Source organism: Seriola aureovittata, chromosome 3, assembly GCF_021018895.1.
Source record: "Seriola aureovittata isolate HTS-2021-v1 ecotype China chromosome 3, ASM2101889v1, whole genome shotgun sequence".
NCBI classification, from domain to species: Eukaryota; Metazoa; Chordata; class Actinopteri; order Carangiformes; family Carangidae; genus Seriola; species Seriola aureovittata.
Genome location: NC_079366.1, coordinates 4,497,888 through 4,523,447, shown reverse-complemented (window position 1 = coordinate 4,523,447; position 25,560 = coordinate 4,497,888). Strand labels below are relative to the sequence as shown.

At 41.6% G+C, this 25,560-nt stretch overlaps 3 protein-coding genes across 8 annotated transcripts in view; 2 read left to right on the top strand and 1 right to left on the bottom strand.

Annotated features, from left to right (window-relative positions):
* krt222 (keratin 222) overlaps window positions 1-13,043 on the bottom strand; it is a 28,683-nt gene extending 15,640 nt beyond the window's left edge. The window contains exons 1-5 of one of the 3 annotated variants that reach the window (XM_056373016.1): window positions 12,963-13,043; window positions 6,544-6,713; window positions 4,266-6,086; window positions 3,776-3,984; window positions 429-511 (exon numbers count right to left, since the gene is read on the bottom strand). In XM_056373016.1, coding sequence (XP_056228991.1) covers window positions 429-511; window positions 3,776-3,964 — 272 coding nt within the window. In that variant the 5' untranslated portion in view covers window positions 3,965-3,984; window positions 4,266-6,086; window positions 6,544-6,713; window positions 12,963-13,043. The remainder of the gene's footprint in view (window positions 1-428; window positions 512-3,775; window positions 3,985-4,265; window positions 6,087-6,543; window positions 6,714-12,962) is intronic. The other 2 variants (XM_056373018.1, XM_056373017.1) reach the window with 2 other exon arrangements.
* LOC130167054 (keratin, type I cytoskeletal 19-like) lies at window positions 12,963-17,507 on the top strand. The gene is made up of 8 exons (XM_056373019.1): window positions 12,963-13,566; window positions 14,351-14,433; window positions 14,690-14,846; window positions 15,430-15,594; window positions 15,741-15,866; window positions 16,187-16,401; window positions 16,588-16,616; window positions 16,709-17,507. Exons 1-8 carry the CDS (start codon window positions 12,967-12,969, stop codon window positions 16,813-16,815), a joined length of 1,482 nt encoding a protein of 493 aa, XP_056228994.1. The 5' UTR covers window positions 12,963-12,966; the 3' UTR covers window positions 16,816-17,507.
* A 4,394-nt stretch (window positions 17,508-21,901) lies between these two features.
* Window positions 21,902-25,560, top strand: part of rims1b (regulating synaptic membrane exocytosis 1b) — a 76,671-nt gene continuing 73,012 nt past the window's right edge. For 2 of the 4 annotated variants that reach the window (XM_056373013.1, XM_056373010.1), the window contains exon 1: window positions 21,910-22,660. In XM_056373013.1, coding sequence (XP_056228988.1) covers window positions 22,494-22,660 — 167 coding nt within the window. In that variant the 5' untranslated portion in view covers window positions 21,910-22,493. Of the gene's footprint in view, window positions 22,661-25,560 lie in introns of all 4 variants that reach the window. The other 2 variants (XM_056373014.1, XM_056373011.1) reach the window with 2 other exon arrangements.

The following is a 25,560-nucleotide window of genomic DNA, read 5'->3' as shown; positions in this document are numbered from 1 at the left end:
TGAGGGAGGGGTGGTGGTGGGCTCAGTGTCACTCTGCATCAATACATAAGTGAAACTGCAGACGCAGCACAAAGCCCGGCCTGGATTTATATGCAGGTTGGCTCACAGGAGCGGGAACTGGCCTGAGTTAGATAACAGAGGACTAGAAATGCACTGCAGCAGGATGAAAACAGGAAACTGTTGATAGTTATTCCACAGCTTTGTTTTGCATATTGTGGTGTTTTATGGCTCAGTATTGATAATCCCACACTTTTCCTGGCAGAAACTTGTATTTTTATCTGATCACTGAATATAAACTGTATGAATGAGTGCATGCTTATGGGATGTGATCTCATGCCTAATATGATGATCAATAAGGGCTCGCCTGTATTGAGTGAGGGAGGGGAGTGTTAGAGCTTTCAGGAAAACAACAGCCAAACACAGCTGACCTGGCCTGGACAGCAGCAGCTTTGGACTTCATGCTGTCAGACTGTAATGCCAGCTGGGCGTTCTCCATCAGCAGTTTACCAACCTGAAAATTTAGCACAATAACATCAGATTAGATCAAGGAAAGTGCAAAGACAACATGCAGTTTTTTAGCTGTCAAAGAGATTTTGTTCTATGATAAACTGGTGAGGTGGCCTGGCAGTGGCCATTACAGAAGTCCATTAAAGAAGAGAAGTAAAAGTCTTGAATGCATTTATGAGCATTGAATGATGCATGTCCTACATCACCACTTGCAAATACTGTATTTTGATTTATGACAATAATAACAACAATAATAATAATAGTGATAATAATTATAATAATTATAATAATGATGGTAATAATAAACATAATGATAATAATAATGATAATAATAATGACAATAATGATAATATTATAGTTTAATAGTGTAAGGGCCGAGCCATTAATGCCTTCCCGTGTTTCCACCCAATGTAGGAGGATACTATGATCGACCATATCAAACTAAAAGTGAGCAGTAACCATTGTCAGCAACCAATAATAGCAAGTCATTGGTAACATTGATAAGAGCTGTCCCGGTACTATGGTGGGCTCTGACATCAGACTGGAAACTATTAGAAACATTATTTCTGTTCATAAAAGATGTCAATTGGGATGAGATTACTTTCTCAAGAACCTTTGATTAAAGACAATTTGTGGAAAAGTCTGTAATTACTTCAGGATAGAGCGTCCACATTGGATGAGCAATGGCAACTGCATGTTTAAAACAGTCTGAAGAGCCAGAGGCCAAATAATTCTTAAAAAATTCTAAAATAACATGGCCGATGGTGGGAAAAACATCCTTAAGCAGTGTGGTGGGTGTATGATATCCAACAAACAGGAGGTTGTGTTCAGATGGAAGGCTGTATTCTCTAACACTGAAAGTGAAATGGGCTCAAACTGAGATCTCAAAATTATGTCCTGTATCATTATGACAAGTTACTTTTCAGTTCCACGTGTATGTTTGTTGTCTAGACAATAATTCAAAAGGCCTTTTTCACAAAAGACAATTTAACTTGTCATAGCAGAAAAAGCAAAAGTGTCACTAATAAGATTAAAAATGTCTCAGTTCAAGGGTCGCAGTAAGTGAATTATACCAGGATCCTGAAACTGATGCTGCTAAATGGAATTCAGCCTGTGAATCACTGTATGTGCAGTGGAAAGAAAGTAAAATCACCACATGTACATCTTTTAAACTGTCAAGTTGAAGACATGTGCTCGAGTAATACTTATTGTGTTTAACACAAGCAATAAATTGTATGTTACATGCGATATGATTATTGTGCTGTTGGGGAAACTAGCTAGTTAAATATACCTTTCTCTCTCCTCTCTTTACTTTTCTCTTCTTACTGTCTCTTCTGTGAGCTCCAATTAGCGGCTGTGGAAAAATACGAAATCCTCCGTAGACCAGATCGTCTCACCTTGGTTCGGACTAAGCAGTCTACAAGGTTTGGCCCCTGAATTGAGACACAGCTAGTGTGGGAACTTTGTCTTTTTTTTTTTAATACAAATATTTTCTACACATGAAACTGAATTTCTCCTGCAGATTTATTTGACAGCTTTACAACTGTAAACTCTGTTTTTTTGTGAACATCATTATGAACATCATTTTACAAGCTCAAAATCTTATTGAACCCAATTTTAGGCCATATTCTCCTTCTCGTTGGATGTGTTCACATGTATCCACTTCCTGTATCCCAAATTTCAAACTAAAAGCCCTTTGGAGAGTCTTGTAACCCTTTACAGCAACAACTGTACCTCTCTTCAAAACAAATCGGCATTGTGCATAGTGTTTGTCTCCCTTCACCTCACCTCACCTCACCTGCAGGCTCAGATGGTCTATCAATGCTAAAGAGTACATATTGTATACATACTGTTCTATACATACTGTACATGAAACACAGCCAGCATCTTTCTTCAACACAGCCAACAAACTGTATTTATATGTTCAGCAAAGGCAGCAGACTTTTTTCATTTGATTCTCACCGTTTAGGCCAAAAAGCCATCTGGATATTACAAAAACCAAATGGCTCCTCATATTTAACCACCTAACATAAAAATGTTAACACACCCTAATTTCCCTTTGTTTTCTTAGGAGTGCAACACTTTAAGAACAAGACACACCCATGTTGAGGAAAAGACAAAGATAACATGGAATATTCCATAACATTTATACCATAAACATTAGTATACACCCATTATTGTGGATTGGTGAGCAATTAAACTAGCAGGGTTTTCTCTTGTGCCTGTCATGGTTGTGGGCTCATCTGTCAAAGCTGAGTGACATGGTATGCAACGAGAAACAAGGGAGTCATTAAAACACCTTTGTGTGCTTCAAGCAGAAAGTGATTCTAACACCACGCAGCGGTTGAAAACCATCAGGTCAAGTCATGTGAGCAACCGTACTGGTTGGCGTTAATGGTCTACTGAGCGGAACAACCTTTAAGGTAGTAAAGATTTCCACATTCTTTCTGTGTGTGACGTCCAGCATTCTTGCTGCGTCTCTCTGGCTTTGATCCAGGCTTAATTAGACACATATATGCTCCTAATCCTCTGCAGCAAGTTTGTTTGATGTGTCATTACCTCTCACCTCATGGGCTTTTGTACAATCTGGGTACTTACATGTCATTTTCTTGGTACATTGCTTTTGAATTTCCCTTTTCAAAGGTGTGTTTCTTCAGAATGTCAACTTTTATCTTGATGACAAATGAGCTTCAGTATCAAGTTCGTTTTGAAAATGGTTTCATATATCAAGACTAGGTTGCTGATTCTCTCTTACTAGCTAATAGGAAAAAAACATCAAAATGATCTACAATTAACAGATCAATCAATCTTTTATAGCTTCAAACCCAATCAAGCTCCAACAGCAACTTTATGAATTTGAGGAAGCTGTTGTTTTTACTGATTAAAAGCAGAGCCAGCATTGCGGCGTCTGTCCTCAAACCATCGTTGCACCACTGCCATTAAGCTGCCTTATCTGGCCTGTATTTGACACTGTTGACATATTGCATGCAGCTGTCATCAACACTGGTAATTGACTGTGTCCCTGTTTTCACCGCAGTCATTACTGTTGAACAATAGGCACCTGCCCCTGTTCTCTGCCGGCCAAGACGGCCTCGAGCTGATGTAATGGAGAATGAGCATAATCATAAAGCCTGAGTGGAAAAAATAACTCTGTAGCATTTTTGCTACATCTGCTTTGTGCCTTTATCTGGCAAAGAGATGTGCATTTTCCAACAGTTTTCCAATAGTTCTACTGATGATTAAAAATGTCGACAAATGTTAGTCTGACCTGGGCACGGAGCTCCTTCACAGTCTGCTCCTGCTGGGACCAGTCCTGGGAACGTGAGGCATTCCTGATGCCCCACTCGGCTATCTGAGCCTCCAGCTGCCGGTTGGCCTCCTGCAGCCTGTTCACCTGCTCCAGGAAGCCCTTCAAGCGGGCGTTCAGACCCCACATCGTTTGACTGGAGTCCTGCATCAAGTCCACAGATGCCTGACCTGACAGAGTGCACACCCACGTGTTTACGACACACACACACACACACACAATGAGCCACTGATATCTCCACTCAGTCAAATTTCACAGGCACAGCAGGTTGAGCCTGTGATGGTCAAAACATTCAGATAGTTCGCGACCAGCAGACTTACTATGTTTGCTGCACAATGCATACACAGCAATATTAAGTTAGAACTTTCACAGCAAACAATCTGCCACCCAGTCTGAGATCACACGCTGCCAGAGGCGTTTACTAGGTAAATGTTTACCCAGCGATACTCACCTGAAACAAGGTGGCCTTCCACGAATAAAGCACAGTAAATGTGGTAACAGGTAGCAAAGGTCCTTCGGTCTATTTGCCTGATCACACTGAGCCGACCCAACACTCACCACAGCTTAGCCACATTCCTCTACAGCAAGCTGGTCAACACTTTTTCCCTTCCCACTGTGATCCAGGTCATCAGCAGCAGCAGGCCCCTGAGACACAGCACAGGCTGCCATTACCTTGCCAGTGTCACTGCTTGTACGTCAGTCTGTAGTCTTCAGGCTCAGACACGATACGGATGGTCCTCCCTGTCCCACCTCACCACCCAAAACCGCATTTTGGAGAGGAGAGAGCAGTGGGGTAGGCACTGGACACAGTGCTTACATCACCAGCACTCTGGGGCCCTTTGTGCTCTCTGATCCAGGATTACTGAGCCGCTTTCAAACAGGGAGACAAGCTGTGGAGCGAATGTTCAGGGAGACACAGTGACAGGACATGTGAGTGGTGCTTAAATAAGAGGTTACATGTACTATAATTAATGTGAAGCCTGCTTCCACATACACTCTGCCCTGAAGTGAAGTAAGACACACTCTGTGCAGAGTGAACTCTTGCTCAATAACAGTCTTGGCGAGTTCTAGAGAATAACTGAGTGTTTGTGTCTGACTGTCTGGGACAAAGGTTTCATCTTCTAAATATTCTAATGTGGTGTCAGTATTTCCTTAGATACACTGTCCACAGATATGTCCCAACAACTACAGCACTATGTTTTCAGCACAGACACATTATAGTTTTATTGTGTCTGGAATTTGCATACAGTATATTTTCATAGGCATATTCTACAGCCAGCAGACTGCATGTACAGCAGTGTCACACACCGGTAATATTATGAAAATATTTAAGGTATTATAATAAGACGTATGTTTGGTTAAGCTACGGGTGTGGTGTCAGGATTCCACTGAATGTTTAAGCTTTGATACAAATGTAAACAAATGGGTTGGTCCTCTATCAAAAAAAAAGAAAAAGAAAGTGTGGCTCTGCATTTTGATACTGCTAAACAGTGGTCACTTTTGCCACAGATAGAAGTCACTGTAGCATAATGGTCCAGTCACATAGACCAAGTTCATCTGTGCATTATGTGTAGAAGGTGGTGCTTTAATTGAGCTTGATGATTAGATAAAATGAAGTCACAGGGTTGGTTGGTGAATCAGGTCACAGACAAATTAACACGCTCGACATCTGGGAACATGCTAATGCTTGTCTAGGGATGGGTACTGAAACCTGGCGTTTGACAGGCCCCAGGGCTAAATTTTAAATCTTAATCGGTTCTGTGGTACTGGAGAAATTAAGAAAATAGACTTTTGTTAATATATATTTGTTATCGCTATAAAATAATATTTCTTCTTTCATCTCAGTTACATAATCTCACTTTAATGGTTGCTCACAACAACTACAATTCATTATGTTAAAAAAGTAGTGATTGGTCCTTTAAATGTGATTGTAACATTTAAATCCGGATCTATTTTGACATACAGTTTCAGTGTTTGGAGAATCTAATTCTTTCCTTATCTAATGTGTTTCTGTGCCTACTTTGACTTCAAAGAGCCACTTTTGTCAGTTAGCAAACCCCCGATCTGAGGATTTGCTAATCAGATGACTTCTTCATTGGGTAAACAAGTGTACTTTACAAAGATCGCTTTGCCAGGATGTGGGGATTACTAATACAAGGCCTGCGGCGCTATCTGCTACAACCATTGTACAAGTATTGTCTTGAAATTACAGATGAGGAGCAGCCAGCTGACGTTTTGATAAGAGTTTGCCAGGGTTGTAGTTTTCATCCACCTGTATGGTTAGAAAAAGATAGAGAGAGAAAGAGGGAGAGAGAGGGAGAAAATGTCCATCATAGATAGCAAAAGGAAAAGTGTGGAAACTTTAATTATTAAACACACACTCACACACACACACACACACACACACACACAAACACACACACACTACCCGACTCTCCCCACAAAGCTGTCAGACCCCACAAGTATAGTTAAACAAGCTCTTACACACAGTCTAACCAGACTAACCAAACGATGCCAGAAAGTACCGCCGGGAAAATTACCATCATTACACTCCATTACCGTTTGAGTGAAGTGTCATCCTGTTGGCAAGAAGGTGGTGATGTTGGTGACGGTGATTGATAATGTTAGCAGGAAAAATAACACCCATCAGGGCGTTCCAGGCAGCTGGATTCTGAGTGTCTGGGACTGATGATTTTTGCTATGACTGCAAACAAGGAATGCTACCAAACCTGTTTTTAGATGTCATGTTCCAATCCAAGAAATCGCCTTTGTTGTATTGCATTCGAAGGAGTGTTTTGCCAGGGGAGTCATGCATTTAAGAGGAAAGGGGGAAAAGCAGGTGGTGACTTGATAGGCAAATTTCAGGAGATGACGTGGAGGCTTCAGAGTTGGTCACTACCTACAAGAGAATGAAAACAAATGAAAGCCTCAGGTTATGGGTTTAACACTGAACAGTCTTAATAGTCTGCTGTGCCTGACTCCTGTGACTTAAGATTCGCCTGCCACTCTTCCCCTCAAGGGTGGACGCTAAGTAGCTCTTTGATTTCTCATTTATTCCTCATTTTAATAAAGGTGCTTGGCGACAAAAAAAAGAAACACCTGGTAAAAACACACAATAGCTTCTGATCCATTCTATAACAATTATAAAACTCTATGCCAGGAGGTTTTTGTGCTTTGTACATGATATTGTTATGCAAGCTACTTGAGTTCTGGATTGGAAGGTATTGTGGTTTGAATCCAAAACCTCAGAAGAGATTATCTTCACATAAACTCCTTACAAGACTCTGCTGTAGGGGTTATGTTCAGCTAAAGCATGTCTCATGTGCTTTGACTTGCAGTGTGATGGTAACCTTCAGGATTTATCTATACTATGTTAAACACTCATTTACATTTCTGTTGAAATGATCATTATAATCATTAAACCATTAAAGCTGCACTTATTAACATTTCTATGTCAACAATCGGTCAAATGACTATGTGTAATGTGTAAGGGGGTTAGCCCTGTTGCCAACTACTTTAAATGCAAAGTAGCTACAGTATCGCTACTGCCTGTAGATGTTGCGAAATTATACCATGTGTTAATTTGCATATCCATGACACCAGTACATTTATTCAAGATTTTGAAAGATTTTGAAAAATTAAAGTTAAATCTACCTAGACACTTGATGAAAGTCACTGCGTATTTTCACACAAAATATAAATTGTGTAGTCAACAATGGGGATCAGTCATTGGTTGTTATGTACACATATTCACTGGTCATTCACATACTGGCTGCTGATTGGTTGACTGAATGTGCTACTGCTCTTCTACATCCACTGAACAGTCAGTTCAGACAGACACATTCACATTCACAGTATTAACCACGTGTCATAACCTAACACTATATGGACAAAAGTATGTGTGCACCTTTGGTCTGGGGCTGTTTTTTATGGTTTGGTCAATAGTGCTGCCATTGTGGAAACAATGGGTAAGGCCCCTTCCTGTTTAAACATGCCTCTTTGCACAAAGTGCAAATGGTTTTCCCATTGCAGTGCGGAAGAACTCAACTCAAGCACAATAGGAACTGGAACTCGACCGGTCTGGAGAACCAGGTCTTATAGACCAACATCAGTGGTTGACCTCATTAATGTTCAGCAGTCATGTACCCTTTTAACTCTATTAAACAAATTTCCACACCTACGACTTGAATGCTGATCATACCAGTGTTAGATGAGAAAGGTTTGTCATCTTAACAGACAGACATCATACCATACATTTCAGAGTTTATAGTCTGGGAGACATGTCATACAGATGAAGGAAACACCTTTGATGGTGTTGTACAACTACACAAGGAAGGGAACTGAAGCGAACAGCCCAATTAATGTGACACACAGGCATGAACTGGGCAGGGTTCTCCTGACTGGCTGGGAGAGTTGGTTGAAATTTACACTACATAGAGAGCAGAATTCATTAGCTAACGAATCTGTCATTAACATTCATTGTGGTTGCTGCTTTGTGCCATCTCATAATGAAGGACCACGGCAAGAAAAGAGCAACAGGAAAACACACCTTACATAATACACCCTACTGATTTTACACTTGTTAAAGCCTAAAACCCCTAAGGAAAAATAACTATATTTGGGCCTATCATTAAATTGTACCATTAAATATTTGTGTTACATTTAAAAAGAAGTGCAGGTGCAGGTGCACGGCCCGAAAACTATTATCCTTATCATGATTTGTTTGACATTTTGCAAAGCACCCCAGGGTTACACAATACTTACTCTTCATAAAACAGTTTCACTAGGAGTGCCACACTTAGATGTCACTCAGTGTTGCGTAGAATGAGGATGGGCAAATACTTCAGCTGAACATGTCAGGGCCTTGTCCCTGATGATTTTACCTGCAGTTACTTGGGTCAGCAGAAGGGCTGGTGGAGGGGGTGTATTATCTGTATGTCTGAGTGTAAACTGAGAAGAGACATTTCTTTGTTTGATCCAACCTTCCAGCATGTGATAACATGACAACATGACCATAATTATTAATGCCGTTTGTCCATGACAAGGCGTTCTGGGACAGATACCTCAATCACACCAGATTAAAAATCAGAATCAGACTTATTTTCACTTCCATAATATACAATTGAATACATGTGAGTGAGATATCATTGTCCTCTGGTCAAGGGGATTTGACAGACAAGTTAAAAAAGACAGACACATATTAAAAGCAAGACACATTAAATACACAAAAACACGTATTAAAAACAGAGACACATATCTATAATTGTCAAGTGTGCAATAGCTTAGAAGTGCTAAGTCTGGCACACTCCTGTGCTGTATTTAAATTATGGTTATGATATTTTATTGTAGATCTATAGTTTAACCAGTTCTTATGCAAAATGAATTACTCCATCATGGTAAAATATTGTTTGTAGGGCTGCAACTATGAATTATTTTCATTATTGAGTGAACTAACATAGTTTTCAGTTTTCTGAATGTAGTAATTTATTAAGAAACCGTGTCTCAAGACAACTAACTCAACTTGTGATTGTGATTTTTGTGAGGGACAGAGCAACACCCACAGGCTTAAACTCCAGCTTGGTTTATACTCCAATGTCATTATAACCTGACTTTAAAAGAGCTATTTGTAGGTTTTGCTCTTGCTACAAAGCCCATGTTATCACTAACAGCTTTTTATTTACCAGTCTTGCTGAGAGTTTCAGCCATCGTTGCATTTACAATTACAATATGTTAAAATGACTCCCTCTAATCAGTGCCACTTCTTTGGAGCTTTGCTTTCCACCTCTGGAGACAGACAGATCTTGGCGAGTAAAGGAATCAAGTTTGATGCTGAACTCGCAATGTTTCCTCTAAACTGGTAAGTATACAGCTGTTAATGCTAATGTTGGCTATGTAGCAATAGCAAAACTTACATATAGCTCCTTTAAGCTTGACTGTTAAACATTAAGCCTGGTGTAATGTCCTTTGTCAGTGTTACCCTAATTAAAAAGCACCTTAGTTTAAACTATAATTTAAGATCCGGTTTCAGTCTAACTTCACTTTAAGCGCCTCTGTCAGTAAAACACTGGTAAACAAAAGAAGCGTATATGATAATACATGCCAGCTTCAGAGTGAGCAACGTCAGAGAAACCTGATGGACTGGAGGTTCCCTAATTTTTCCAGTTGTTGAACATAACTTGAAAGGTAGGGGAAAAAATGATCAAGAACAACAGATTAAGAACACCTGATTAAGGGGCAGCACCCACTTGTCCACCCATTTACTACAGTTTAACAGCTGCTACTCACTTCTAAATTATCTGTTTCACATCGTCCAAGCTGGTAATTACGAACAATTTGAGTGATTTATGAGAACAAACGTTTTTCATGGGAAAAGGAGCCTATTCAGTTTCACAATGACTCTTAGTTTTTGAAACAAGGGCGCTTGGCAGCTGCTATAAAAAACAGAGTAATACAGTTTTTATAGCTTATGTGTTTATCCAGGAGTATACCACTACTGTTGCCAAGATCAACTTTTACCTGCCCAGTAAAACATTATTTGCATAGTAGTCATGACAAGGTAGGTAGGAGACAGAGAGGGGGATTGCTAAAAAGTGCAATGTATGTTTGGGAACACCTAAACACTGTTGTAGTCAGTCATCTGACACTGGGGGTCGGTGAACATTGTGTGTTTTTGTGATTAGTTTGTGTGATACACCTTTAGCATATCAAGGTAATCTTAATTAAGACATGCTGACAGACTGGCCCAGTGGTTAGCGCTGTCACCTCACAGGGTTCGAACCCTGGGCCTGGAGCCTTTCTGTGTGGAGTTTGTGGAGTTTGCATGTTCTCCCTGAGCCTGTGTGGGCTCTCTCCGGGTGCTCCGGCTTCCTCCCACGGTTCAAAAACATGCACAATAGGTTGATTGGCGATTATAAAAGTGCCCATAGGTGTGAATGTGAGCATGAGTGGTTGTTTGTCTCTGAATGTCAGCCTTGTTATGGAGTGGTGACCAGTCCAGGGTGTACCCTGCCCTCACCCAATGTCAGCTGGGACTGGCTCCAGCCCCCCCGCGACCCTATAAGGATAAGGGGTATAGATAATGGATGGATGACAGACTTGGCAACACACACCTGCCTGGATATGATCAAACCACAACATGGCACGAAACAATCACTGTAGGACTGGATGAAGCACTTAAACTAATCATGTTGTGACTCAAATCCGAGTTGAGGTGTTGGTTCGAGGCATGAACCCAAAAAGGTCAAGGCACTGATCCAACTTTAAAGGTCTAACTAATGGGGATGTACATTTGAGAGTACACGCAGGTCCTAGCAGGTAATAACAGCAACAGCCTGAGGGAGCACAGGAACAAATGGGTTTTCTGAGCAATTCACTGTATGATCTCTGAGATATGTGCCTACACCTAATAACAACATGACATTTAAATAAAAGACATGCCAAAAACAAAATGGCTCCATGGCAGGTTTTCAAGCACCATGGCACCACATGGTTCACGCCGTGTTATACATACAAGTGTGGGAGAATATTTACAGTCTGTGTGGATGTGTGTGCAATAAATGATGCATGAATTCCTTTTTCAGTCAATGTAGAGTATGTGTAAAAAAAAGTCCACTGTTTAAAAGGTTTGCCCCTTTAACTTCTTTATGCATAGCAGCTGTAATTTGCCTACATTTTTATCAGCAATGCTAGCACTCTGGCTCCGTTGTTGGTTTTCAGTTTGTTGCTTTGGTCAAGACTGAATATTTCAGCAACAATTAATTGTATTGCCAAAGAGTGAGAGTTGAGGTGAGAGTTGTATTTTACTCTACATGGGATTAGTGTTTTAACTTCTACAGTCAAGTGGCAGACAACAGTGTTTATTCCATGCCAAAAAACACTTGTATACCACCTCATGGCATTAACTGAACACCTGACGGCGCATAACTCCAGCAGACAGTGTGGACAGAGGAGAAGAGCAGGTGGGCAGTGGGTGACTTTGGAGGCGGCTATAAGCTGCTCATCAAGCAGAAGAAATGGTACTGGCATTTTCTTTGCTATTTTTCCACAAAAATCTTAAATTTGAATGGGTGGGCAAGATGCATGTTTGGGTGTTCTGCCTGTAGCTACCACCAGCCTGTGGTATGCCTTAACCATTAGGCCACCAGTGTGCCCCGAAACTTGCTGACTGAGGTGATCCTCTGACTTTTTGCCTAGCCTCAACGAGTGGTCAGAAATTTTGTTTATCCAATAATTTGCTAATTACCAAATGTTAGCATGTTAAAACACTTAAGTAAAATGTGAAAAAATTATTATTATAGAATGTGCTGTGTGCGTGTGCTGTTTGTCTGTCTTTCATTTGCATAATAATATAACATTAATCAATTCAGTATAGTCATCAGGTCTTTGAATGAAATTGCCCCACTAAGTTTGCTATTCGAATAAATGTTAAGCTAAAAGGAGCTAGCCGAATCACAAAAACCTTTATGGAGCATGGTGTCTAATTTTAGTATCACTGAGCTAACAAAGTCAAACGAAGAGGCTACTTCACTACCTGCCACATTTAAAAGACATTTGACGGCTACAGTGCTGTGGACCCCAGGAAGATTAGTAACCATTGTAGCAGAAGCTAGTGGGGATCAGAAAAAAGAAGTTAAAGTTACAGTTAAGTTCAATTATGAACTAAAAATGAAATAGAACAAATAAAAATATGTTGTGGTGATAGGCATCCTTGGTATTGAGGTTATGCTGTTATCATCGCAGCCCTAGTAGTATACAGTATACCTGCTAATCGTCACATTTGCATACTCAACATGTATGTCTACTGCATTTTTACAAAGTTGACTGTGAGAGACACAAACAAGATTCTGGTGTACCTGTGCTGCCCTGTACCTGTGCATGCAGGCTGATAGCTGCGTCCTGAAAATTCAAAGAGGAACATCATGCTTTTTACTAAAATGACAGTTTTGGGAGATGCTTTTATAGTTAAAATCAGTCTGTTTAAGGTTAGAGTAAATGAACCGCAGTTTACCTATAAAGGGATTGAAGGAAGTATTCCTTTAACTGTGTCAGACAGACAGGCTTAAATTAAAGGTGACAACATGAATGAACAATGCCTCACACGCCTTAGTGAAATGCACCGTGACAGCCGTTAAATGTTAAGGGCACTAACCTGAATGCCAACCCACCACGCCCTGCGCGGTCACACCTGTGATGGTGGCATCAGCATCTTTCCATCTACCTGTTGGGCCGCACCCACTTCCAGGAAGGAGACTATAAAAACCTATCCTGCGGGCGGCCTCAGCACCAGCTCCTCTTCACCGCTCCTGAGGTTTATCAACTTTCACTCAACACTGCATTCGAGTCTCACAGAAGTCACCATGACCGCCTCATACCGCTCCGGCGTATCCGCCTTCTCCATGTCCTCGGTTCCCTCACTGTCAATTTCCAGGCGGGGAACGAGCGTCTATGGCGGTGCCGGTGGTCGAAACGTCCAGGTGTCCTACGCTTCCAACTCCCTCGGCTCCGGGTTTGACCTGGCGGCGGCGCTCGGAGGTGGCGGGGGAGGCAGCAGCAGTTTCTCCCTCACAGGCAACGAGAAAATGAACATGCAGAATCTCAATGAGCGCCTGGCCTCCTACCTGGAAAAGGTGCGCTCTCTGGAGTCCACCAATGCGCAGCTGGAGCGCCAAATCCGCGAGTGGTACGCTAAGCAGACCCCCACCGTCCGGGACTACAGCAAGTATCAGGCAATCATTGACGACCTGCGCAGAAAGGTGAGCTTTACTCTCCTCATATAAATATGTAACGACGTGTCTTTAATTATATAACCTCTATTTTCCTACTGTAAAATAATGTTAATAATCAACATTAAAATATATGCTAACTTGCAAATGTTATAGTGCTTTTTTCCAGTCTGAAAACTCTTAGCACTTTAAAAAAAAATCATTTGGGATATGGTAAAGAAACAACCACCATATAAAGAAGTATAATTTTTTCATGTATATCATGTTAAATCTTCATCCTCATATGACATGATACACTGCACTAAGAAGATTAGTTTATCCTCCACAGATAAGAATGCAGCCCATCATAGCAAACATTTTATTCATTACTAATTTTTCCAACCTTACTGAGTTCTCATTAAAGTCTAGTCAGTATCACTCAACCATGTGCCTTCATAATGTGGATCAGGAAAACCACGAGAAACTTAATATATCAAGAGCAACATGGATGATATACAGTGTGTGCATGTGCAAGGTAACAGAAAGAAAAAGTTAGCTGGCGTGCTGGACTTTAAAACTAAAGCCCCTTATTCTTTTTTTTTTTGGGTCTCTCAGCAGCACCTGCCAACCCTGTCAAGAGTAATGTTAATCACTTGATGAGCAAATGTGATAATTGCCTGATATCATTCAGCATAAGTCAGGCGTAAAGTAAACTACTCTGCTGATCAAACCAACCTTGTCAGCCCACATTCTAGATAATGAATCGCTAACACACCTTTGTGATAGGTACTATATGACGATAAGAAATCACTGACAATGCTTGTTTTTTTTCTAGATAAGTGTCGCCTCACAGGACAATGCCAGACTGATGCTGCAGATTGACAATGCCAGACTGGCAGCAGAGGATTTCAAAGTCAAGTGAGTGGAATGATCCCTGTATGGTTAAAAACCCTTATTAGCATTGCTATGTTTTTATAATGGCAGAAGGCTTACATCACATGCTCATTCAGGCAGTTCATGCTATGTGGACATATTGTCCCCGGGGGTGTAATGGTCAACAGCGTGATGAAACAGGTGTGACTGGTTTTGGTGGAGCTTCACCTTGAATTGTTGTTGTTTGAATAATAATGGAGCGGGTGCAGTAACATAAACATCCACGCTGCTTTCTTCGCAGGTATGAGAATGAACTGGCATTGCGCATGTCGGTGGAGGCGGACATTGCCGGACTGCGCAGGGTTCTGGATGACCTGACCATGACCCGGACTGACCTGGAGATGCAGGTGGAGAGCCTGAAGGAGGAGCTGGTCTACCTAAAGAAGAATCATGCAGAGGTGAGAGTTATACTGTTAGGAAGAGCATCACAACATCTCAGTAAGACCAGGTGTCAAGTCATCATCTGTATCTACGCGGTTATTACTTTTTACATTAATTATCGGAAAACAAAACAGAGCATGGATAGTTCATTCACATGACCAGAAGGGAATATGATCCACCCATTTCATGTAATTTAATCACAGGGTAAGAACAACATTAAAATAGTTCTCATGAGACAGTTAAGTCACCTGTTTGCCAAATGCCTGCCAAGAGATGTTATCACTCTCTTCTACAAACATTAGTTTATACTAAACTTGTTTGGATTTCTGCTGTGCCTTCAAGTTATGTCGCTCAAAGGGAGCTGACAAAAATAATGACTCATAAGATGTCATCTGATTGCAAGACATCTCAGATGACAGTGACTTAACGTGTCCTTATTAAAAGCAAGAATGTGCCAATTCTTCTGTCACAAATTACATAATCCAACTTAAACTCTGGTCCAGACTGGCTCTTTGTCTCAGGATCCCTTTCCTTGTTTTGCTTTCCAAGTGTTTTTTATCTTTAACCTTACCTGACCTTTGACTGTCGTCCTGCCCGTAGGAGCTTGCGGCCATGCGCAGCCAAGTTACTGCCAGCTCTGTGAAGGTGGAGGTGGACGCCAAGCCCCAGGAGGATCTGTCCAGGATCCTGGAGGAGGTCAGATCTCAGTATGACGGCATCGCTGACAAGAACCGCCGTGAAATGGAAGCCTGGTACAAGGTCAAGGTGAGCGGAGCGAGACAATACACTTAACCTCTTAAAACCATTTTCGTATCATCATCTCATGCCCACATTTAACTAAACAGCAAGCGATTACCTCATTGCCTGAATACCTTTGTGACAATATTCATGTCTAATTTTATGTCTTCCAGTTTGACGAGCTGAACAAGCAGGTGACAACCAGCACAGAGACCCTCCAGACCTCCCGCTCCGAGATCACCGACCTTAAGCGGACGCTGCAGTCCCTGCAGATTGAGCTGCAGTCCCAGATCAGCCTGGTACGGCACATTCTTCCACATGCACAGATGCACATAAAAGAAGCTGCAGCACACATTTTCATGCAGTATTTTTTCACTACAATACAACATGAATCTTCTCTGTTGTGTGTCATTTTATGATACTGTGGCGTGTGCAACACACATACCATAGTAACATATTTTACAACGTGTTTGACCAATACTATAAATAGCAGTCAGTAAACCTGTCAGTCAGTCACTTTGTTTTCCTCTGGCAACTTAAGTAGAAAGTGGAATAAGAAAACAAGCAATTAGTGGTGAATAAAGTCTCATATCTGCTCTTTATTCTGTCTCCTATGTAGAAATCTGCTTTGGAGGGCACACTGGGAGAGACAGAGTCCCGCTACAGCCTGCAGCTCAGCCAGCTCCAGGCCATGGTCAACAGCTTGGAGAGCGAGCTCAGCCAGGTGAGGGCGGACATCGAGAGGCAGTCCACAGAGTACCAGGTGCTTCTCGACATCAAGACTAGGCTGGAGCTGGAGATTGCTGAGTACAGACGGCTGCTGGATGGAGAAAAGTAAGGATGTGTGAATTCTGTTTAGAAAAAAAATAACTGGTTTAACAGTTTTCTGCATTATATGAGAAGTTTGAAACCACGCTCATGTCTCCCGAATCAGTAGTTTAACATTTGTACTATCTCCATCTTGAACAGTAAGAATGGTAAAAAATTTACTTTTTCCTTATTTCTCATTTTCTCTTCTAGCAAAACTGTCGTCGTACAAGAGGTCAAACGTAAGTTGACATCACTGCTGTATTTTTAGGCTCTTTGCCGATTAAAATGAAATATGCTACAGATTTGATTTTGTTTTTGGTTCCCTCTACAGATCAACCAGTCATTACCCAGAGGAGGAAGGTGGTGATTGAAGAGATCATTGATGGAAAAGTGGTTTCCCGCACAGAAGATGTGGACACAGAGGTCATCAGCAAGTAGACAGCCTGGATCCCAAACGATCTGAGTTTCTTAAGTCTACTAAAATGAACCAGGAAGAGAGTTTGTTATTATTTCACCCAGATCTGAAAGCTATCCCCAAATCCATCATATGTCTCTTCTTCTGCAGTACAATTTATCTGCAGCGTTCATTGCCATTCTCAAAAAATTGTCAGAAAAAATTAGCAAACCGATAAAACCGTTTTAAATTGTGTAAGAAGAATGTGTTAGTGTTAGAGATAGAACCAGATTTTTTATATATGTATGTATATACACAAGTTAAAGAGGTCTATATATATATATATATATATATATATATATATATGTTTTGCCTAAATAAAATTAAACCGCCACATTTATTCAAAGCCCAGTGAAAACAACTCTACCAACTGCCCTCCAGCTTCGCCTTCTGAAATACCAGATTTACACATTAGGTGACGCTGTGAGCCTAATAAAGGAAATGCACTTGGATTGATACATAGTGTGATAAAAGAAAGAAGATATTCTCCAGTCTTGTTTGTATTTTTTCTGTTGCCAGTGAAAGCATAAAAGGTCGAGGAAAATATGAAAATGAAATGTTATACTAATATGTATCACTCAGTCACCATGAACAAAATAGACTATTGTCAAGATGGATGTCTCTGTGATGTAATGTGTGATGTACTTCTCTAAATTAAAACTACATTTCCTATAAACCTTCTTGTGTCTGGTTGTGCATTGGATATCTGCATCTTTGGTTTTTCAGTTTTCTAAAGAGAAAAAAACATCTGCCTTCCACTTGTTTCATCTGCCATTGTACAAAAATATGAAAGCCATGATACTATTGTGTTCAATGTCACGTGTGTTCTTTCCATGAGAATGTCACACAATCTTTTGAAGAGGATACAAAAGGTGAATATGCAGCTGCAGTGTTATTTTAACATTCAGAGAGTGTTTGCTTTTACTTTCTTTCATGATCTTATACAAGTCCACACAAGCAGTTAATTTAACTATGAAAATCTTTGTGAGCCTGTGTAAATTTAGTTCAAAGGTACGTAGAAGGGCATTAAAGCAACATACAACAGACTTCAGAGAAAAAAATTTAAATCAATAGTAAATGATCCAGATCTGCCCCAGATCTGGATTGATTTTTGGGGAGGGCAGGGTGGGATTTTTAATTTGTCTATACTTGAAATTTATGTTTTTTTCACCCTTTTCTTGAGAGATTTACTGCTAAAAAAATAATAATAGTGACATCACAGTAGTGAACATGCCTTATGTGTGCACTACTGCTTATTCAGTGACAGGGCGAGAAAATGTTAATTTAGTAGCTCTTTTAGACAGAAGAATACTTGCTAAACAGTACACAGCGTTCCTACCTTTAATTTGCAATTAGGTCTTTGTAAAAATGATTGCTCCATTAACATAATGTATTGTACTTGCAATTAAGAGGGACGCTGGTGCACTAATAACCCCAAGGATGGTCTTGATTTTGAAGTTCAGCCTCATTGTTTTACTTCGCCTCGTGTGACTAAAAGCTTTTGGCTACTAAATGTTAGTTAATGTTAACAAATAATTAGACATTGTCACTTTGCAGACTTTATGACTTCATATTTTTGCTACAGTTTCACTATTTTTTAGCACTTCATATTAGGCTATCCCTCAGTTGTCACTTGGGGCGACAATGGCTGCTGTTGTTACAGTCGCTTGAGCTGCCACTAACTCCTACATAGTGAAGAGGTTTAAATTCTCTCTGTACATGCAGTGTTTTCATGTGTCCACTAGATGTCGGTATATTCACAATGGTGAGGGTATTGTTGTCAAATCTTGATGGTCATATTCTGAATTGGATATATGGAGATGTCAGCCTGTTTCTGTGGGGAAATCTTCCATCTCACAGTAGCAGCTTATTTCCCTTATAGGCCACGTCATGATCAGAAGGTAGACAAACCAAAAGTAAGACTTACTGTCTATTATTGAATATTATAGAAATCATTCACTGACAAGTATTTGTGACAATGTTCAAGATATCATAGGTTACTTAGGCAAATATTTTGGATGTTATCACTTACAGTACAGGAGGTTTGGGGTTCAGGGCTCTGGTTTCCTCCATTCAGTAGGCCTACGTCTATTTTAAACTGAATTCATTTAAAAAATATTGTGCTATTTTTTCAGTGTTTTTGTTTTTGCTTTTTTCCCCCTGCTGTTTTATAACTATCTTTTTTCAAATCAAAGGCTCAAGATTTAAATGCTCCAAATTCATTTTTTGTTCTTGTTGACGATATTAAAATTTAGTAATCCAGTTTAACCTCTTAAATCCTGTTTATTTTTGGATAAAGCCCTTTCCTATAACTTTTCACATAGCATGGGATCTTGGGAGTTGTCTTCACCACCATCACCATAAACTTCTCCCGGTTTGGATTCCTTCAATGTCAGTAGTTCAGGAAAAGAACCATTAAAAACACTGAATAAAGCAGTTTCCAGTTAAAGTCAGTGTTTCACCGACGCTGTACAGAGGACAGAGACGTCAGGGAAGGGTTGGGAGCTGAGATTGATGCTAACCTTTGTTTGGATTGTTTCTCTGATAACTTATCAACCAGACATTCAGAGGAAGGTAGGAACACCCATAAAGCAGTTTCTCTTTAAAAATCAGTGATTCGCCGATGCTCTAAGGCGAACAGGGAGTAGCTGGAAACAGGGACTACTTACCTATGTTTCTTTAATAACTTATGAACCAGACATTCAGCAGGTTTTTACCTGCAGCCGAATTATCCACAGAGGTGTCCTCCTCTCCAGAACAGACCAGGGGATTAAAACCAGTAAACGAAAAAGACAGTTTCACTTTAAAAATCAGTGATTTGCCGACGTGCTTCAGTGGACACAGGGCAGGACGTCTCCAGCGGCTGGGAGCTGAGCTGTCTAATATTTACTCAACTTTTTTCTCTAATAACTTCAGATCCAGACGTCCGACGACTACAATCCTTCATCTGGTTCAAATATAGAGTTGAAAACGGCCAAGGTGTAAAAAGTGTATGTGAGTTAAAACTAGATAAAAGTCAATGTTGAGTATCTGGCAGGCAACAACAACACTAACACATGCCACGGGAATATGACGTCATTGACATGCGACCAAATTACAGGTATCATTTTCAGATATTTCTCTGGTTTGAGAATTGCTGGAAACATTTGGGATAATGTACACAACTCAGTAAATATACAACATAGGTCCAGTCATTTTTACACATTTTAATGTGGAAAATTTACATATTATAACTTTAACATATGTAAATTAAATAAAACCTTTTCATAGTCGGTGAAGTCCAGCTGGGGGCTCTCTTACAAGCACCAACCAGTTCTGTGAATCGTCTCCCTCACACTACATTAGCCAAGTAACTACTCGACTTTTCCTTTATGTATTTTATTATTTAAGTCCACGAACAATTATCATTCCCTGCCAATCCATGACGAGACACGTCTTGTCCTTTTACATTCTATTTTATTTATATTATTTCAATGTTTTAAATCAATTTTTATTCTTAATTCGCATCATGTCACTATTTTCTTGTATTTTTAAATGTCTAACTGAAACACAATGAATTGCGTCTGTGTTTAAAAGGTGATAAAGAAATAAACTTCCCTTCAAACAGCGCAAACTCGACTTTACTAATCACTCTCATGCCTTACTAAGGTATTCATTAACTCGCAATTGTGATAAACTACGTGCATGTTATCCTCTTTATTACAGCCTGTGTCGAGTTGACCAATAACAAAGCATCATTAGGGTTGACAGAGTAAATGTTGCACATCTTAAATCTAAAGAAAAGACCCATTAAAGCAGGGCCTCCCTGTCCTCCCACAGACTCCACTCAGGGTTTATTTATAGTCCGAGGTCTGCACCAAAGATCCGTTCTGCCTTGGCACGACTGTATCACTTAAAGCTGGTGGTCCCTAGTCACGACCTAAATGATGACAAAATTCTGCACCATGGGAAGTTGACGTCACCACGGTACAGTCACCTCTTCGGTGACGTCACTTGACGGAGGCTGGGTGACAGCGGCAGCGGCAGCCGGGGTTAATGCCATCTGCTGGATGGACTCAACCATTCACCCAGCATTACGTCATCGGGGAGAAGAGCTCCGGATCGGTAGACTGTAGCCTGAGAGTCTGGATCTGAATGCGAAGCGAGCGTGGAGGGGCCGGACTGTAGTAGCTCTGATAGGAGCTGTTTGATCGAGAAGGGAGCGTCACCCTTGACAACTGTAAGAACAAAAGTTTACAGGGAACAAAGGAAATGAGTCTCTCTCCTGCACTGTTTTAAATAATTCGAAATATCACATAAAAAGTGGCCCGGTGAGTTGTCGTGACTTAACCTATAAGCAAAGATAAGATGAAGTATAAGATAAAGTAAGCTAAGATAAGTTAAGATAAGATAAAAATGCTAATTTAACATAAGACCAAGGGAAGTAGAAAAGGTTAGGCTACGTTTTTGGCAAACACTGGCACATTTATATAGATCATTGTCTCTTTGGAAAATATATTTTTAAAAAATGCATTACAGAGTATCCACCGGTTACCAGTTTCGGTATAACCTACATAAGATTCAAATAACCGTGAGGTAGCGTAGGTAGAGTTTGTTGAAAAAAACTACAGAGAGATTTGGGAAATAAAATCTGTGACAGCGGTGCTGTTCAGACGAGCTGTCCATGGTGCTGAAACAGACGAATGAGTGCGACCTGCCACACAGACATCATTCAATCATGTGTATGTTGTCGCTGCAACACAGGCTACACACGCGTGAGTATCGGGTTGGTTATAGGCCAAACATCCTCTGTGCGCTTTTGAACTTTGTTTACTAAGTGTGTGCGTGTCTTTGCGTATGTTTATTGGATAAAACGCTAAGGTGTGTTTATGTGTAGCTGCGCTTGCATGTGATGATGGTGTGTATTCTCACATGAGTAAGCGCGCCACCGCAATAAAGGAAGAGGAAAGAGGGCTGCATTCCCATTGACTGCGAGAGAGAGAGAGAGAGACGGGGAGAGCGAGAGAGAGAGAGAGAGGGAGAGAGAGAGAGAGAGAGAGAAAGAGAGAGAGAGAGCAAGAAAGAGAGCGAGAGAGAGAGAGAGACAGGGGGAGAGCGAGAGAGAGAGAGAGAGAGAGAGAGAGAGAGAGAAAGAGAGAGAGAGAGAGCGAGAGAGAGGGTGAGAGAGAGAGAGAGAGAGAAAGAGAGAGAGAGTGCAAGAAAGAGAGCGAGAGAGAGAGAGAGAGAGAGAGGAGAAGCAGCACGGACTCCGCCTATACCGCCCAACATCCTGCTCCAGTCCGACGACGGCGGAGGGACCACAAACCAGCCGAGTGAACCAGGGGCCCCCTCAGCTCGACTCAACTCCCGGCGTGAAAAAACGGAGATGGGCTCCCCGTGAATCCGGGCGGTGGAGGGGAGAGGAGGGCAGGCGGGGGGTGGGGGGGAACGACGACGAGACTGTGGTGGGAGAAACACCCAGAGAGAGAACAAACAAAAGCACAACCGGGGGTGCCTGCAACCATGAGCGGCTTGCACTATTCGCCAGGGCTGCGGCTGCCGCTGCCGCTGTGCCCGCGGACCATGTCGTGAGGTGTGGCTCGGAAACGCTCCGGGGAACCTGTCAGCCGAAACGACACGCCGAGGAGGAGGAGGAGGAGGTGGGGTGGTGGTGGTGGAAAAGATGTCCGCCTCGGTGGGGCCCCAGGGCGGCCCTCGCCCACCCACCGTGCCGCCATCCATGCCGGATCTGCCGGACTTGAGCCACCTCACCGAGGAGGAGAGGAAGATCATCATGGCAGTGATGGCTCGGCAAAAGGAGGAAGAGGAGAAAGAACAAGCCATGCTAAAGTAAGAGCAACATTTTTCCCTTTACCGTGGAACTTAAAACGCGTAACGCATCGCAAAACCCGGTAGAAAGATGTCCCTTGAACACTAATGAGGACCCAGTATTACCATTGTGGTGGTCAACATCACACACCCATCACCTCCAGTAACCATTAGCCGATTCATCTCCTCTGCTCTGCCATCATTCTGCACTTGTACGTTCGTCTTAAAGAGGTGGTGTGGTGTAGTCGTGCGTTCCCCAAAATTAACCCACCAATATAAAGGAACAGTAGAGCAGTAACAGCACAGGAAGTGTCTCTAAAAGCAGTCAGCACCATCAGACATGCATCTGGATGGTTATGAGGGTGAATGCTGTCGGGATCAATCAGTAGCCTAAATTAAAACAATATACGGTCACAGTCAATGAGGATGACCCGAAACAGGGTCAAACGTGTTAAAGGTGTAGATGGGGCCGTGAGGATGGGGTGTGACAGTGCTGGTGGGGGAGAGAGAGTTAGGGGGTGGGGGGGGGGGGGGGGGGGGCGCTGAGGATGAATCATAGCATCATCTATCCTTCAGCTACTCTTTTTCATCAATGGGGACTGCACCCCATCCCTCAGTTTACACATCCAGCACCGCTCTGCTTTTCCTTTTACGCACGCATGCAGGCTGGAGTGGCTTTATCGCTGTAGATTTTTGCAACCGAGGAGTGAATGTGTATGTGTGCGTCTGTGTGTGTGTGTGTTTGAGAGAGAGAGAGAGAGAGAGAGATAGAGAGAGGTCGCTTTGACAATAATGAGAAAAACTATGATATTATAGCTCACAGGCCTGGAGCGACACAAACCGTTTTATAAACGGACGGTGGTGGGGCGGTGTGTACGATCATTTGCGCTCCCCTCGGCGGAGAGAAGAAGATGGGGTGTGGTTGGGAATCTTAGCAGGCCTAAACCGGACACGATACAGAGTAAAAGACACCGACTACATTGTGGCACCTTTAAAAACCCTCTGTATACTGAATAGATGTCAAACAATCGCCAAACACTAAGAATCGGAGCTGTGTAAGAATCAGAATAAGCAGTGATAGGTCTCAGAGAGATGCTATGGGCTGTGCAGAAACTGCAAGGCACTGAAGGAGCATCATGGTTAAATCGCAGGAGATAGCTATAGGTCACTTGAAATTCACCATTTCCACAAACACATGATGTTAGAGATACACTACAGTGTGATGAGGGCTGGGTGTGCTTCAGCTGCCTCTTACAAAGGCTTTATTACATTGCAGTTTGATGCCTCGGGGGTTTCCACCACAAGCCATGGCAATTTGAACCACCAGAACCTGCACTGAGCTGGGCCTGTATGTTAATCTGTTCTATCCACACCTGCACTCAAACACGTGAGGGCCCTGTTTCTGGATTTATCATAAAGGATATTGTCGTTGCAAGCGTTCAGCATCCTATAAGCACTCTGGCTTGGTCTGATTCTAATGGCTGTTTTCATTTCCTGACTGCAACATAAAGGGATGCTGGGTGATAGCTGCTTTCGAGCCCCTTGAGAGGAAGTGATGTATTTAATGTTCCATGAGGCACAGGCTCAGGTTCAGTCAATAATGGCTTCATCATCTGGCTAATCATTGATGGGACCAGCACAGCATGGACAAAGGAGAAATGTGATTTCAGAAAACCATTCAAATAATTGCTGGTCTTTAATATTTACTACAGTTTATTTTGCAGGATACTGAATGGATATGAGGAGACAGGAGCGATGGGGTGTTGTTATCAAGGGGAAAGCTTTATATGGACTTTACATACACGCAAGAGCCACTCTGTGCATCAGAATATGCTTTATTAGGGTTAGACCGTACAATTCTAGACCTGGCTTAAGAGAAGAACTAAATGTTTCACTCCTAGTTTAATGTACCTCCGGCTAAAAATTGGTCTCCATTTTTTCCATTTTGGTCATTGAGCTGATGCTGCTCTCCAGAATGACTTCACATAGAATAATGAGGTTTAATTGCTAAAATGCTGACGTTACCAACGAGCATAACATACAGTAGTTTAGTAGTAAAAATAAAAACAGAATAACCCTTTTTTCCAAAGTTAATTTATATGGGTCAGAATAAATGAGTGAGGGATAAAAGAAAGGAAGATACACACATTGTCTAATGTTGTTTTTTGTTTGGCATTTAGGGCAGAAACAAACTCTGTTACAGCGTGGTATAAGAATATGAATCAAAATATTAGATTGTGAACAAGGTGTTCAGAATTAGTGCTGTAGGCCCCTCCAATTTCCTAAGTACTTTTAATATTGTACGGCATTATCATATACAGTGATTGGGCGTCATCAATACTTTCATGTAGTAGTGTGCAACAGGTATGTTATCTGAATTTAAAAGGCTTCATTTGGTCACAGAGCCAATGAAAGCTCACATGGTTGCAACAAACATATGCACCTTTAAACCATATGTTAGTGTTTCTTTTAAGCATTATAATTCAAAGCAACCTCCTTATCTATGAAATTCATCTTCATTGGCAGAGGCGACCATAAATAACAGCCAACGCTGCTTTCCCCCGGCAGTGAGAATCCACATCCAAAAAGAACATTTTGTACCTTACGTCAAGACTATTCCACCTGGTCAGCACTGTCCAATGTGGTTGCAGCGTTGCCTGAGACCTGAGCAGCTGGCAGTGATAAGGTTATACTGATATGGGACTTTATCTGTCATGACTTTAACCTCCAGCATGAGAGACACTGAAGTGTCCTGGTCTGCTGCTGAGCCAGAACACCTGGTTCTGGGCTAATAATTGGCTCTGGTCAGGTCATGAGAAGCCAGCACCTGGGCTTTTCCATCTCTGATTCAGAGCGTTAACGAACACATTGTCCACATCTAATACATCATAGACTTCAGAGACTTCCTTCATTGACTTGCT